Source organism: Grus americana, chromosome 3 (genome assembly GCF_028858705.1).
Source record: "Grus americana isolate bGruAme1 chromosome 3, bGruAme1.mat, whole genome shotgun sequence".
Taxonomy (NCBI): Eukaryota; Metazoa; Chordata; class Aves; order Gruiformes; family Gruidae; genus Grus; species Grus americana.
This window is the reverse complement of record NC_072854.1, coordinates 38461354-38477695: the sequence shown is the minus strand read 5'-3', so window position 1 is coordinate 38477695 and position 16342 is coordinate 38461354. Positions and strand designations below refer to the sequence as shown.

The window sequence follows — 16342 nt, the reverse complement described above, 5'->3', positions numbered from 1 at the left end:
CAAAAGAAAACAAAAATTGGGTGTGGGATGGATGTACAGCCAAACCCTTCTTACACCAAGGACTTACTACCACAGCACTTTTTTGGAGTTCAGACTAAATTGATCTATATTTCGACCAGTTCTTGTAACATTCCATTGAATTTTCTAAAACATTTTAGCTTAAGATCTGTGCTTAAAAATTATTCAGATTTTAACTAAGACTCTAACCTAGGAGATTTCAGTTATTATACGTTTTTTAAAGAAGAGTGTCTCAATAAGCAAACACTTTGGTTCGAAATGTAGTCAGGCTTAGTTCTGGTTTTTGGAAACTTTTTGTGGATATGTGTAGTCTAATTAAAACATTATTGTTAAAGGTACTTCAGCTTTTAAGTTTCCTAAGAAGCTATTCAATGATCCCAACCACTAAAATAAGAACAAAAGGGAGGCGAACAAAATACCAATTAAAAAACCATAATGACTGGCTTCTTATGGTGAGAATAATGCAATATTCCAAATAACTGGAATTTAAGTTTAATACAAAACTAGTCACATTGTCACTGGACAATGATTTATATCCTTTGCATGCAGATTTATAAACAATAATCTCATCTTTTCATGTGGTGGAAAAAAAAGGCTAACCTGAGAAGTCAGTTCTGTGATGGGATTACTTGTTAGCAGAGAAACTTCATATTATTTTGAAGCGCTAACTCAGGCCTGAAATTCTGCATCTGCTGTTAAAGCTTCTTGTGTTTCCTGGTGGCCATCAAAGCCCAGCTTTTTAAAATTTGCACAAGTGGAGTAGTTTTTGTAGTCAGCGAACATTTAACAAATGCGATTTAAATGCCATTTTAAGAGGTGGACACATTTTGTTTAGGATCAGAAGTAAACTATGCCTATTCTCTCCACATTGCTGATTACAATAGAAAGAAAATGGTTACAGTCAACACAACACAGTGTTCGAAAATTAATTTTGTCACATTTTTATAACAAATGTTTTGCTTTCAAATGCTCATCCATTGCGCAAATAGCTATCTAAAAGCATCATGATATACGTCCTGCTCAAATTTCCTGTTATTTATGACAATAAACTGAAAATTCATAATTTCTTCTGGCCAAAATATGTGTAATGTAAAAGCAGGTGAGCAGCTGGATGAAAGCATGAGGGTGCGTGTGGATACGTACACCCTCGCATCCTTTGAAATGGGTGAGTGCCCAGATGTGCCAGGGCTTCCACTCTTGGGGAGTGGGAAGCTGAACAAAATAACATCTGATGGAAACTCTCTTCTCCCTCCTCAAAATCCCATTTTGCAGTACTTTATAGGTTTCCAGGCCATTCAGCAGTGGCTTAGGTCCAGGAAAGCTGAGCCCAGGGTCTTGCATGAGGAAGGTCGCAACCCCAAAATGGGCCAGGGCAGAGGAGGAGATGGAGGCATATGGACTTTGCTGGGATCTTCCCACTGTCTTCCTGGCACCTGATCCTGCGATCAGTGCTGCGCTTAGGCAGTTTGGTCAGCGTCAGAGGACTCACCTGTTTAAAATAGCACTTGATTTCAGACCCAAGTGATTTTTGACCACCAGTGCAGGTATCCTTTGTGCCTCCAGCTGCGACTCTCTCTGGGGAGTTATCTTTCCTGCAGATCTCTCTGCACTGCGCTTGCCCTTACCCTGTATAGTGGTCAGCTGAGGCACACGTAAGCCAGCCATACTAATCACTGCAAGAAATAACTGGCAGGAATATTAAAAACAACGTGGATGTATAGGCATCCAATCACATGGATTATTGTGCATTAGCAAGATTTCATGCTTCTCCCTCAGATGGTGCTCTGAGAGATCACTGATTCACTGTGAGATCCCAAGGAAGATGCTGTATGCTCTAGCAGGCAATAAACTCAAGCCCATAAGTTTTTTTTGTTTGAATAAGTAGTATGTAACTGAGTCAAATATTAAAATCAAAGTTGAAACAGAAAGTGATTTGAATGTAATTTCTGTGAATGATAGGAGAATGATAGTCTTTGAAATAACCTAGGCTGAATAATTGCTTGCTTTTCAACTCAAATTGCGTTATTTTTAATGTCTTCTACTATTTTAGTAATTAGGGCACAATACTCATGCTATAGCTATATTTGATTCTATTAAAAGTAAAAGTTTCTAAGGAAGAAAATGTCCATTTTGTAAGGATTTAAAAATGGCTCCAATAACTTCTTTGTTGTCTTTGTTACTTCTCTCGCTCAAAGTAATGCTTGTGATGTGAAAGCTTGTTTGGTTTTGTCCTAAGATTAAATAGTTTGAGTTTATCTTAAAATGTGCAGGTGGTAAACTGAGATCTGTACTTTTTCAGAGTGTTTTGCCCACCTTTATATGCTAAAATACAAAAGACTTATTTTCAATCACTATCTGCTGATACAATTTCCACTGAAAGCAGGAATAGTTTTCTGTGTAAGTTTGGAGTGGAGCACCATCCAAAAAGCATTTGAGCTTAGGAATAGCAAACTCCGCTAGAACAGCTATTTTCTTTTCACTGCTAACACTTCTTATTGAAAACTAGGGAAAATTCATGGTCTGTACCCAAATTTTGCATCAGGGGAAGGCAAGGGAAAATAACTGCTCTAGCTGACTGTGCTGGGAAGGGGGCTTGGACTGGGTGATCCCTGGCGGTCCCAGCCAACCTCGATGATGCTGTGATCTCTGTGCCCTCCGGATGCGGGTCTTGGAGATGCTGCCGAATGCTGTACGCAGGCAGCTCAAGCCTGGGTGAAACAGCTGTGCTCTGTGCCGGCGCGCTCGCTGGCAATCTTGTACGGCAAGTTTAACCTGGACGCTTTCACATCAGCCTGCCGGCCTTCTGACTTGTTACCTCTTAACACTGCAGCTCCTTGCTTTAAGAACTGCTCTGTCACCGTGACATAAATGGAGTGGTTTCCTTGGTTCCTTTGCAGCAGATAAGGTCAGCTCTACAAATGGAAGATAGTGTCTCTTTTCTGAAGTGACTTCTTTATTAAAGTGGAAGTTGAGTAGGATAGGCCGTTAAGAAGAAGCCTTTTTAATAAGTCTTCACTTTTGTCCTTGTTAATGGTTATTGAGAGCAAATGATGGCTATTTAAAGGTCAATGAAAACTGGCTTAAAGGACGCTATTGTCTAAATATTGGAAATTTTCCATGTTCCAATGAGCCAGGGCAGCGCAAGTTGTTGAAGTAAATAGGACAGTGATCTCACTTGTTTGAGTACTTCACAGTTTAAATAACATTTAAAAGTTTCTTTAAAAAAAACATCATTAGCATTGCAAGATTACTAGTAGATACATGGTTGATGTTGTTTGATGATGGTTATTTATGCAGTTAACATTAGCATGAAATAATACAAACATGATAGCTATTGAAGTAGAGCAGTGGGTTATTTTTTGTCTTAAAAATGAATGGGTCTGGCTCTGGTAAACCATTCTCATTCACAATCTTCAAATAGTTCTATTTGTGTCTATTAGAGTGTAAGTAATTAAGTTATTTATTGAGCAACTGTCAGATGGATTTAAGTAGCTTCTGGAGTAAAACAGCTCTGGCTCTTAAGACACAGTATTTCTCAAAGTCTGCCTTTTCCTTTTCAGACAAACACATCCCATTGAATTGCTGTTATGTGATTAAGCAACAATACATAAAAGCTGATTGTCTAGATGAATGATACTTTAGGAATATAGTTAAATCAACAAATTCATGTTTTAAGAAGTGAATATAAAGAAGATATGATTTGATCTACTGAGCTGCTGTATGAAAAGGACACATCATTGCAGTCTGAATATTTAGATCACAAAATGCTGTGCTGTTTGCTTTTGTAAATAAAGGAGGTGAGGCACTAATTAAAACCCAGTGTTATCTAGATATACAATAATGAGTATTTTATATAATTGATGCAAAAAGTCGGCAATGACAAAGTCCATGAAGTGTTGCTTTTACTGTGAAGTATTCTTAATTTTCATCTGAAATAGTTTGAGGTGCACATTATGGTTTCCAAAATGAAGTAGAGGCTTTTGGATTATTAGCGAAGCGACAAGCTAGAATTGCTTTATATACCACGTAAAAGTGGTTTTAAAGTTTTGCTGCGTAATGCTTGTTTTAAAGTTTTGCTGTGTAACCCTTGTAATGTTTATTTTAACAATGTAATGTTTTTGTGTTGAATGAGAGCAATTGAGGAATTACTTCATTGGGTTACTTTTTATTGTGCAAAGATCTGACTTCTTTGCTCAGTTCCGGAGCCCGAGTTTACCAGATTGGCATTCTGACAAAGTGAAAGCAGGATGTTTCAAGCAACAAAAGTTCCTTTTGCAAAAGTATACACTCAAAGTAGCACTTTGGGAGCAAGAATCAGGCTCTCAGAGAGCTGGGAGAGTTCAGGCTTGTTGGAGAAAAGCAAGAGGACAGCAGCCCATATGCAGGTTTTTTTTCTCTTTGCCTTTTTCATTTGCCTTCAGTCTGCACTGCTATAGGCGACTTGTCCCTTTTGCTGTCACGTGTTCTGTTGTGTTACTGTTTATAAAATATACACTGTACGCAAGCTCTGGAGCCTGTTTCAGATGCAGAAGGGCAGATGGGGCAATGCCTGTGTGATCTGTCCCCTGCCTGGAGTTGCATCAGGAGTGTTACGGCTCGCTGTGTTGCAGGGTATTGAACAGCAGCCCCTGGTTCCCCACTTCCCTAATCCCACATGGAGTGAAAGAGGGGATGTGTTGAGACCTGAAGTCGGGGCTCTGGGCAGCTCTGGCTGTATTTGAAAATGCCCCCAGTCTGACTGGGTTGCAGCATTTTGCCAACTAAGATTGCTAGAAGTGAAACATGAAGTGTGGGCAAAAGGAGTCCGTTGGGAAGTTCCTGCAACTCATGGGGTTGTTTGAACCAGCTCTTCTGACTATAGTGCTACCTAGATGAAAGTCTTTGAAGCGCACAGTGTCCGTCGTCAAAGGGACAAGGCAGAGCCGTGGACTCTGGTTGAAGCTCTTGGGCAGGCCTGTATTTACTTTTGTACTTGGATGTGCAGCATCTGGAGCACTGCAGCTTGCTGAGGCTTGCACCAGAAGAATTATAATCTTAAGTAGCTACCTACCCCAGTTGTCTTTTTTGGTTTTTTTTTTTTTTAATTACTATCATCATTTTTAAATAATGATTTAACATGTATACTAGAAGATCCCACAGCATCTGAATCTTTGCGTCACTAGAGTTATGCTCCTTTTACTCCTCCAGACCCTATCCTTTCTTTTCTGAAACCTCATTCCTCTGCAGTCATATTTTCAAATGCCAGGCTTACAGTTGCTGTCTTTCAGGTTAGTTTCATCACTTTTCTGCTCTTAAGGCTAATTCACGTTGTAGACTGTATCGTTGTGTAAGTGCCCTGAACTTACCTGTCTCTGCTACGTAGCTGTGGATTTTTAACTGTAATAACTGTTAAAGCACTGCACTTACTAACAGGGATTGATAAGCAGCTTTGATGGACTTGGGCACATGAAAGAGTGAGTACAACACAGGCTACTGACGCTCGATAAATAGTGCCATGAAACAGCATTTTCAGAAGGGAGTCCTGAAGTAAGACTAAATGCTGATTTGCTCCAGTAGCTGAAGATTGACTGTTCAGACCCCTCGATATTAGCATTTCCCATTTACAGTGATTATGAACACTGTATTTTTCTCTATTTTGTTTCTCTACACTCCTGTGCCAAATTGGGCTTTTGAGTCACTACAAAATTATAATGTGGCTTCTATTATTCTTTTAATTATAGGTAACTTGGAGGTGGCAGGTGTTAGCATCTGTCTTCCAGAATACTTGAAGTCACTTTCTTCTAAAAAATATCTATTTATAATCGACCACTTAGGAAACCATATGCTAAGCATGAAATAACATAATATTTATAAACTTTTATGTCTTTTCTGGGTTAATATCTTATTCTCCATTGTCTTTCATATGCTGCTAGTACTTATCTGTTTTATGACTGTATCTTACTCATGTACAGCTCCAGGCTTTCAGAGGTGTTAACAGTGCGTACTGTTCTCTTAATGCTTCTGTCCTATTTTTAATGTTGAGTTTTGATTTAATCTTTGTTTTGCTTCTTACAAGCTTTTCTGTTTAAATACGGTTTGAGTATGCAACGTCTAGGAAATGTAAAGCCCAGATTTCTTTAATACTGATGGATACAGGATAAAGGTCAGTAGCAGCTGTAATTTCAGCATCAACTATTTTATGTATTGAAGGAAATATCTGTGCATTGTAAGGTAATGAAATTCACCTCTGTACAGAGGGAAAGGTAAAAAATAAATAAATCTGTGACCAGCTGCAATTCTTACATCAGCCCATCAGTTGTATTTATTAGGCCTCAGAGGTCTTGGAACGAATGTTACTATGCAAAGGAACATGGTAAGGTAAAATGTAATTAAAACTTTGAGTACATTTATTATGGTGGTGGAGTACATTTTATATGATGACAGGAGACCATATTGAACACTTACAATGGGAAATGTTATTTCTTGGTAAGAAAAGAACAGAACATTCTTGGGGGGGGATATAGATACTCTTAGTTTCTAGTGCAATGTTTGTATTGTACTGCTTTTTATAATCTTAAGAAAAATAGGGGGGAATTTCAACAGGGATGTAGTTTACCTCTTTCTTGCAAAGTGCAGGAGTTTGGGAAAGTCTAGGCTCAGAAATAAACTAGGGCTGGTCCCTGAGATGATTTATTATTATTATTATTATTATTATTATTATTATTAAGCTTGTTGATTTAGGCTGCCTGCGGAAGTGAAGTCACCTCTACTATAATTCTATATACAGTTCACAATTCAAATAAGAACTTTGAACATGTAGGGCTGTGAGAAAAGTTTGAGGTTTTTTTCATTAAAAATGTTTGGCATTTTCTGAGACATGTTTGATTGCCTCCTGTTATTATAAGAAGAGGAAAGAAAGGATTATTCTGTTACTATGACACATTTTTCTAAATTGTTCTTTAATAGACAAGAGACAAATACATTGCTGGTGGAACATTATTTCCTTGAAGCATAATAAACAAATACTCCATTTAATTCTGTTTACTTTGTTCTCATAGATCAGAGCTCTAATAAAACAGAGCCAAATTATGTGATGTAGAATGACCTCTGCATAACTGGTAAAGTCTGCTGCAGCGTAGTGAGCTCAGTGACCCAAAATAGATTCACTCTTTTTTGAGTGGATCCCGATGTCCTAGCATGGATTCCCCGCTCACACTTTAGGGCTCTGGTCTTACTGATGCTGTGACAAGAAGAAAGGAGGCATAGTTACATATTTGCATAATTATTCCTCCGCTGTGGTTTCATGTATCATCTGGCTATCTGAAGTGGGCATAAGTAGAAGTGATCCCTTTGGCTAGACTGGTATAAACCAGTGCTGAACTGACGGCTAACTGGGGCCAAAGTGACTGAAGATGAGCCCTTCTGCATACGCGCTCAGACAAGTTCCATGTAGAACTGCATTGTGCCAGGTTCAAAACGAACACGTTAATTTGAAGACTAATCTGCTGCTGCAAGCTTCAAGTCATTTTTAAGTCACAGTTTTGCTGATTGGCCTTCTAAGCCTCAGCGGGTCTCAATTTGTTGCCTTGCAAGAGAAGATAATATGTGTAACCATGATGGCAGTTCAAGTAGAAGGGACCATACTGTGTCATAAACCTACACTTGTGTTTACAGTGAACTTGCAACCTGGGCTGCTCTGAAAGTGTGTACAGGAGATCTTAAGCCTACTTCCCTGTGAGATGCTTTTCTTGTTAGATATATGAATATATGCATGCTGAAAAACAAGCAGCATATTTTTCCTCATCTCTTTTTTTTTTACAAAACCTTATCTTTAAGCATTTTTTCCCTGTACCTTGCTTCTGTCTTCATGTGCTGAAATGTGTTACTTGTCCGTCTGCTGTAGCAGCTCCATCTTGATGTGTTGTGTCAGACAGATGCACATCACAGAGGCTGTCTCTTGCTCTGCATCCAGCAGTGGGGTGTGCGTCACTGATATGACAGTAATTATTATTAACATTCTACTCATTATACTCGGATAATTCTGTCTTATTTCTGGACTGAAATACATATATAATTTAATCCAATGTAAATTGTCTAGCTTGCCCCTTTCTTGATTCTTCTCAGGGCTGTGCTATGACAGCCAAAAAAATAACTATAGTGTCTCCTAGATAGCCAAATAGTTGGCTACCTTGTCAGCTTGTGTCACCCTATCCCACTTGTAATAAACTTAAGCAGTTGGTGCTTTTCCTGGACATAGCATGACCTCATGGAAAAGAAAAAATACATAGTGCTACGTTTTGGTGGTTGCCTGCAGGTAGAATTGCCAGTTCAGTCCCAGCAATGTAGGTTGAATATTCTTGTGGCTGACGCCATTGCAAGCTGGTGTTCCTCTTGCAACCTGGTGTAGCTTCTTGCAGAGGACACCTTAAAGGAGAAAAGTGCTTTAACTAAAGAAATGAAGGATGAGGAAAACCGATCCAGATAAAAGAATAAAAGATTCTGTGGTGGGTTGACCCTGGCTGGAGGCCAGGTGCCCACCAAAGCCACTCGGTCACTTCCCTTCTCAGCTGGACAGGGGAGAGAAAATATAACAAAAGGCTCGAGGGTCGAGATAAGGACAGGGAGAGATGACTCACCAATTACTGTAATGGGCAAAACAGACTTGACTTGGGAGAATTAATTTAATTGTAACCAATCAAATCAGAGTAGAGTAATGAGAAATAAAGCCAAATCTTAAAACACCTTCCCCCCACCCTTCCCTTCTTCCTGGGCTTAACTTTACTCTCAATTTCTCTACCTCCTCCTCTTGAGTGGCACAGGGGGATGGGGAATGGGGGTTGCAGTCAGTTCATCACATGTTCTTTCTGCTGCTGTTTCCTCCTCCAGAGGAGGACTCCTCGCATTCTTCCCTTGCTCCAGAATGGGGTCCCTCCCATGGGAGACAGTACTCCACCAACCTCTCCAGTGTGTGTCCTTCCTATGGTCTGCAGTTCTTATAGAATCATAGAATCATAGAATGGTTTGGGTTGGAAGGGACCTCAAAGACCATCTAGTTCCAACCCCGGTGCCATGGGCAGGGACACCTTCCACTAGACCACATTGCCCAAAGCCCCATCCAACCTGGCCTTGAACACTTCCAGGAAGGGAACATCCATAACTTCCCCGGGCAACCAGTTCCAGTGTCTCACCACCCTCAAAGGGAAGAATTTCTTCCTAATATCTAATCTAAATCTACCCTCTTTCAGTTTAAAGCCATTACTCCTCATCCTGTCACTACAGACCCTTGTAAACAGTCCCTCCCCATCTTTCCTGTAGGCCCCCTCTAGGTACTGGAAGGCTGCAATTAGGTCTCCCCTGAGCCTTCTCATCTCCAGGCCGAACAGCCCCAACTCTCTCAGCCTGTCCTCATAGGAGAGGTGCTCCAGCCCTCTGATCAGCTTCGTGGCCCTCCTCTGGACTCACTCCAACAGCTCCCTGTCCTATTTATGTTGGGGCCCCCAGAGCTGGACACACTACTCCAGGTGGGGTCTCCTGAGAGTGGAGCAGAGGGGCAGAATCACCCCCATTGACCTGCTGGTCACGCTGCTTTTTATGCAGCCCAGGATATGGTTGGCTTTTTGGGCTGCAAGCGTGCATTGCTGGCTCATGTTGAGCTTTCTTCATGAACTGCTCCAGTGTGGGCTCCTCTCTCCACGGGGCCACAGGTCCTGCCAGCAGCCTGCTCCAGTGCAGGCTTCCCATGGGGTTCCAGCCTCCTTTGGGCATCCACCTTCTCTGGCGTGGGGTCCCTCCAGGGCCTGCAGGTGGATATCTGCTCCACCATCAACCTCCATGGGCTGCAGCGGGACAGCCTGCTTCACCATGGTCTTCTCCAGGGGCTGCAGGGGAATCTCTGCTCCAGTGTCTGGAGCATCTCCTCCACCTCCTTCTGCATTGGCCTTGGTGTCTGCAGAGTTGTTCCTCTCATGTATTCTCACTCCTCTCTCTGCAGTTGCACTGTTTTTTCCCCCCTTCTTAAATACATTACCCCAGAGGTGCTACCACTGTCACTAGATGGGCTCGGCCTTGGCCAGCAGCAGGTCCATGTTGTAGCTGGCTGGCATTGGCTGTGTCAGACACAGGGGAAGCTTCTAGCAGCTTCTCTCAGAAGCCGCTCCTGTAGCCCCCCCGCTACCAAAACCTGGCCACACAAACCCAGTACAGGTTTCTTATCTCTTACTCTGTGCCCTTAAATCCAGGGGTATCTTCTCAGTCAGGCTGATGTGTGCAGAAATGTTTTAATAATCTACAGAAAGAATGGAGGGAAGGGGGGAAGGAGGGGAGTGAAATGCTTTCGACATGACTCTGTTTACACTTCAGCCCCTATTTTCCATTGTTGTTTGAATGTGATCCTGCTTGGACAGATTTCTGAAATACGCTCTCAATACTTATTCAAAGGTCCTTACAAATGTTCTAACAAAATTCCTTCTGGAGCAGCCACCCTGCCTTTATTTTCCTGTGCCGCGGAATTTATTCCGTGGAGACCTCTCTCCCTAGCTTGCAAGGAAGAGGTCATTTAACCACACTGGGCTGGGCTCCGGCTCTTTAGAACATCAATACAAGATCTTGCTTCATTTAACACAAATCTATTGGGTCAGTGTACATTGGAGGGCGAGGCCGAGGAGAGGGGTGATGCCTCTCGAGAGCTTTCCTCCGGCACTCTCATTTCCTTTCGCACGCTCATCTCTCACCGCTGACTCTCTCTGAGGCAAGCAATTTTGATAAGCTGTATTTTATAATTTGACTTTTACACAGTGCTTTAGACAATGACTCACTATTCAATACATCAGAAAGGAAGCATCCACATTTATTTTGCTTTTGGTATTTCCCTGTTGGGGCCATCTCTTTTTTGGGTAGCTGGCTCACAAATACAAATGCTTGTAGGTTGTAAATACCACAACTTCTGAAAAGTGCTGTAAATAGTAACCCTCCTGCCCTCGAGGACTGTCGCTTCCACTGGGGTGGAGGAACTCATCTGCTGACAGGCGTTACTTATTAAGAAACAACCAATGGAGGTAATCATCCAGCCTGGTGCATTTGTTCTGAGCATGGGGAATGGATGCAGAAGGGGAATTAACTGGGAATGCCAGGATCAGAGAATTCCCAGTTCTAGGGGGAAACACATAAAATGAAATTTAAACAGTTAAAAATATCTAACCAGAAATGCCTGATTGTTTTTTCCTTTATGCAGTGCGTATATATTTTTCTTTTAGAACATGCCAGTTTTTATTTAATTAGCTACTTGAGATTGTAATTTGTTTCTGAATCATTAGCTTTAAGATTAAGAAATACTTTGGTTAATTGAAATGTGTCTTACACTGCCTTTTGTCCAAAATAATAAACAATTTCAGTTGTGTATTTTTGACATCAAAGAGGGGAAGAAGACACTTATATATGAAATTAAATATAAAATTCAATATAAAAATATAGATAACATGGTAATATATAAAAAATAGATATAATCTAATATGTATGAATATATAAACATATGAAATGAAATATAATATTTGGACTCATTTCGGTGTCTTGACTAATATACTTTTTAACACCACAGGAAATTTTTTGCTTGGCTTGGAATACTTGCAGTCATATCTGACAGGCATTTCCCTGAGTTGCTAGTTTTATTTAGACCCATATGGGCATGTACCCACTTCTATGAATATGGAGATATTGTAGTAGACTTAGATTTAAATTATTTTTCAATACTCTTTACTAACTTTTACTTTATAATTTTTATAATAGGTGGATGAAATGCTTTAGAATAAGTCCAGAAGACAACTTCTTATACTTACTAATGCAAAGTTTAATTACAAGAAGGCATGTTTGGCATGTACTTCTTCACTGATATTTTCTTCATGGTTTTTGAGAGATTGAATTTAGTGGGAGAATTTTTTTCCACTATCTCACATGAGAAGAGTAGATAAGAAATGGTATTAAATTAAGTCTGAGTGGACCTGGATGTATATCTGCATGTCAAGTAAAATAAATGAAGAATAAAATGCTGAACAGTAGGATCAGATACTCTTATCAATTTTGCTTCTAAAATAAATAAAAAAGGAAATGAGAATTACACTTTTCTGTCATTTTGTTCTTCTGTATTTACAAACATTCTTCAAAGTAAAAATGCGGTATGCTCAGCACTGTGGGATGTGCTACACACTTTCAAATCAAAGAGGTTTTTTATATACAGAGGATAATTTCCCACTTTCGTAGGTGTCAAAGGGGCAATCTAATTAAATAGGCAGGTGTTTTCTGAACACACAACTGAATGCTCTTGAATTATTTTATGTAATGATAATATATGAATTATTTCAGGTTTTGTTCATAGATTAAAACTTTGGCCCATTGTCTGTAAACGTTTGGATTGCTGGGACACTAGTGATCACTGTCATGCGATGGACACGTTTTGTGGTCTGGGACAATTAATGAACATTTGAACAGATCAGGTCCTCAGTGAGCTTTAAAATCAAACTTAGCAATTTTCAGAAATGACTCTTACAGGTTCTCACTGCTCACTGAAGCTTTACTGAGTAACATGTTCTCTGACTTTTACTAAATGCAGACAATTTACTCATTCATACAAAATTGGGCACTTATTGAACTGAATCTGTGTATGTTGGAAACACGTTTGCACAGAGCTGATTTATTATTTAATTGGTTTATACAGAAGTATTTAATTGCCTGTTTATAGGAAAAGTATTTTTTTATTTGCAGAGGTCTTTTTATTACTATCCATGACCGGGGACACATCGCTACAATGCTTAAATCCTGGCCAGAAAGTGTCATCAAGGTAAGTTCAGTTTTAGTTGCATGACAAAGCTGACACTTTGCACCCAATGTGACTTGGTTAAGATACTTTTATAAGCTTTTTATCAATTAGATTTTGGTGATTTCTTAGCTCATTTTTTAAATAGAAATAATGCTGTTACAGCCAAAGTTTGAGGCTTTTAAACCCTTAGCTGTTTAGCTATAGGCATCCTTTACTGATTAATTGGTCAATTACATTAAATATTATGCATCAAAAAAACCCCCTGAATGTTTTTTCTGCATTTCAGGGAATCACAGAGTGGTCGAGGTAGGAAGGCACCTCTGGAGATCATTTAGTCCATCCTTCTACTCAAGCATGGTCAACCAGGGCAGGTTCCTCAGGGCTGTGTCCAGCCTGTGGATTTTGAGTATCTCCAAGGGTGGAGACTCCCCAAGATCTCCTGGCAACCCGTTCTAGTGTTTGGGTTAATAGTGCTCCACATATGATACCTGATGAGCTCTCTCACAAAAAATATGAAATTTCCAACTAAAACGGCTTGTCACAGAGTATGACAAGGAAATCACTGTGTTGTCGGCTGCTTGCCATGCTGAGCACTTCTGTCCATTACTATGAAAAATCTTGCCTTTTTAGTGCAGACAGTTTTGTGGGGGTAACTGAGTTATTGTGTTTCTATCAATGAAAACACGTACTTCCTCATATGTATAAGTATGATGGAGTGTGTTATTTGCTCAAGGGAAGAAGAAATACATCTTTGAAGGGTAAGAACCAGGTGGCTGTAGACAGCTTTGTCAAAGGCTAGCAGGAGCGGCTGGCTCTGGTTCTGCTGAAAACAACCATGACAAAACCCAGGAGTCCGGGGTTCTTTGTCTTTTGTGGATAACTTCCTTTCTCTTCCTATTCTGTTTTCATACTGTTGACAGAAAAACATAAGAGGGAACAATGCCAGTTCCCTCGTAATGTAATACTAAATGCCTCTCTTGTGTATTCTTAAAAATTTTATATGAAAGTCCCATTTACAGTGAAGCAAGAGTCTAAAATAGTCTAACAAAACCACAGTGAAACACAATGAAACAGTTAAGGACCTTTGTTGTACTATCAATTTGTTTGTACCTGTTAAAATATGAAAATTAAAAAATGATGGTAAGAAGATAATGGAATACTTAGTACATACAAGCAAAGAAGTGATTTTTACAATGCTTTTATTTCTTCCTCCAGGCTATTGTGGTGACAGATGGAGAACGTATTCTTGGTCTTGGAGACCTTGGCTGTTATGGAATGGGCATTCCAGTTGGTAAACTGGCACTTTATACGGCATGCGGAGGAGTAAAACCTTACGAGTGTCTACCAGTAATGTTGGATGTGGGAACAGATAATGAGGTAAATCCTTTTCTGAGGTGTAGTGAGTATTAGCTGTTTGAAGGGAGCTATATAAAAGCTGAATTGTAAAAAGTTGTTTTTCTTTGTTATGATACTGGCTTTGATTAGGTTCAAACTAAGAAGTCCTGTGGAAAAAATCTTATCTTAATACACAGTGTAGATACAATCATCCTAATGCACAGTGTAGACTGTTCTGTAAGGCTCAGGTAATTAAGGACACTGTTGTCTGTAAAAATGTGCTGCATACATTGTACATGTTAAAAAATGGTATGGGAAATTAGATTTCAAGAAGAGGTGGACGACAGAGTTAAAAATACAATTTAAGGCAGCATTCTTCTGCTGCGGAATTTCTCTGCAGTGATTTCAGATGTGAATTCTGACAGTGCTCCTCGTTTTAGTGAACAGCTTGAAGCTACAGCCTGATCTGTGCTGGGAGTGCACGTCTACGCACTTCAGTTTTACATTGACTTTAGCTATAGGAAGCACTGTAATGCTCTAAGAATTTTCCCCAAATGAGGTCCTAGTGCTTCAAGTAAGTGCACCTTACCCTCTTTAACTTGGCTTCCCATTTGTGTGAAGTGCAGAGATTTAACGTTGTTGAAAATTGGCTTTGCGATTTCCAGGGCTCCTGGTATTACTTGACCCCTGTTCTTCCTTCTTTTTTTTCTGAAAGAATACTTGAATTAGTGACTCTGAATGATGTCAGATTAAATATCATTATGCTTTAGCAGAAGTAAACAAATGTTATACTATAAATGATGCAAATGTTAAACTTTATGCATGATAAACGTATCAGAGATTTATGTCTATTATAGCTAAATAAAGCATTCCTGTACCAGTAAATTTATCTGGGACATCTAGATTGTTGGGTTGGGCGTGTGCATCTTCAGCTTTGTGTACACACCTCCACCCCTGCTCCGCTGGGATAATTTAGACAATGCATCATGAAAGCATTACTGAAGAGAGAAATAGCCTGCTACCCTCTCTCTATCCCCCAAAATCCCCCTTCCGAAAGCAGACAGACTTGTGAGATGTATCTGAACACTGTAGCACATAGCCATATCAAATCAAATCAAAGTCTCGTTAGCTATAAAATGGTTTTTTTTTTCCTGGAGGTTGGGTAAAGAGTTATTTTTGTTGGGTTTTTTTCAGTGCTGTAGCAGATGCAAGGAATTATATTAGCTTATGAATCCATGCTGTTTATGCTCATCTGGGTGAGGAGAAGTCAGCAGCGTGAGAGGAATCAAGGCTGTGAATTGTGGTTGGGTTATGGTCAACACTAGAGGCAGCACAATTGCTCTTTCAAGGTTCTGCTAGACTGCCCTTCAAAATGTAGATGTTTGGTGGCTTTTTCCAGTGGGGACTGGTTGCTCAGATGTTTAAGCATTTATCTAACAGCTGTAACTCTGAACTCCACTGTAGGATTATGAACAGGGGGGACTCTATTGGTGTACCCCTTGTCTGAAGAGACTGCACGAGCTTGGTGATACTCATTAGTTGGAGCTTGCGTGCAGTTCCCTGGCTACATTAGTCAAAGTCAGGGATCCTGGGGCACCAGCTCCCTTAATTTCTTCCCTCTAACACCCTCCCTGGTCCCTCCCTAACACTGGTGTTTGTGTAACCAGGTGGTGAGCCACTGCAGAGAACTGAAATGACCGAAAAGCGATCGCATTTTGCTGGCTCAGCTGGTTATATTAGGTCAAGCTGCTGTGGAATTGCACTGCAGTTCCTTATCTTAACATCTAAACCTCTTGGACAAATAACTGTATTTTTATGCTATATTTTCTTACTCTAACCAGGATTTTCCATAATAAGACATAATAGAAATCACTCTCATAACTTGAGCACATATAAATAATAATTATGCTGAACATGTTTTTTGAAACATGCAGATGTTTTCCATTTAGATTAGTTCCTTTTCCCTTTCTGTGGGGGCCTCAGTGCTTTAAAATAAGTTTTAAAATATGTACTTTTGGCAACTATAATGCAGTTGTGCACAACCTGCAAATTCTCCAGACAGATTAAATCTTACTCTAAAGCAGATTGCAAGAAGAACTTCACAAATTCTCATCCTGTATTATTTTGTTGTGTACAGGAATCGAAAGAGTAACTCTGAGGAGCAACTCACTCAATTTCTGATGATTATTAGAAGCCTTTTTA

General features: G+C 39.9%; 1 protein-coding gene across 1 annotated transcript in view; it reads left to right on the top strand.

Annotated features, from left to right (window-relative positions):
* The window catches only part of ME1 (malic enzyme 1), a 197675-nt gene that overhangs the window by 77448 nt on the left and 103885 nt on the right, over positions 1-16342 (top strand). Inside the window, exons 4-5 of the mRNA XM_054821910.1 lie at positions 12751-12826; positions 14021-14182. Coding sequence (XP_054677885.1) covers positions 12751-12826; positions 14021-14182 — 238 coding nt within the window. The remainder of the gene's footprint in view (positions 1-12750; positions 12827-14020; positions 14183-16342) is intronic.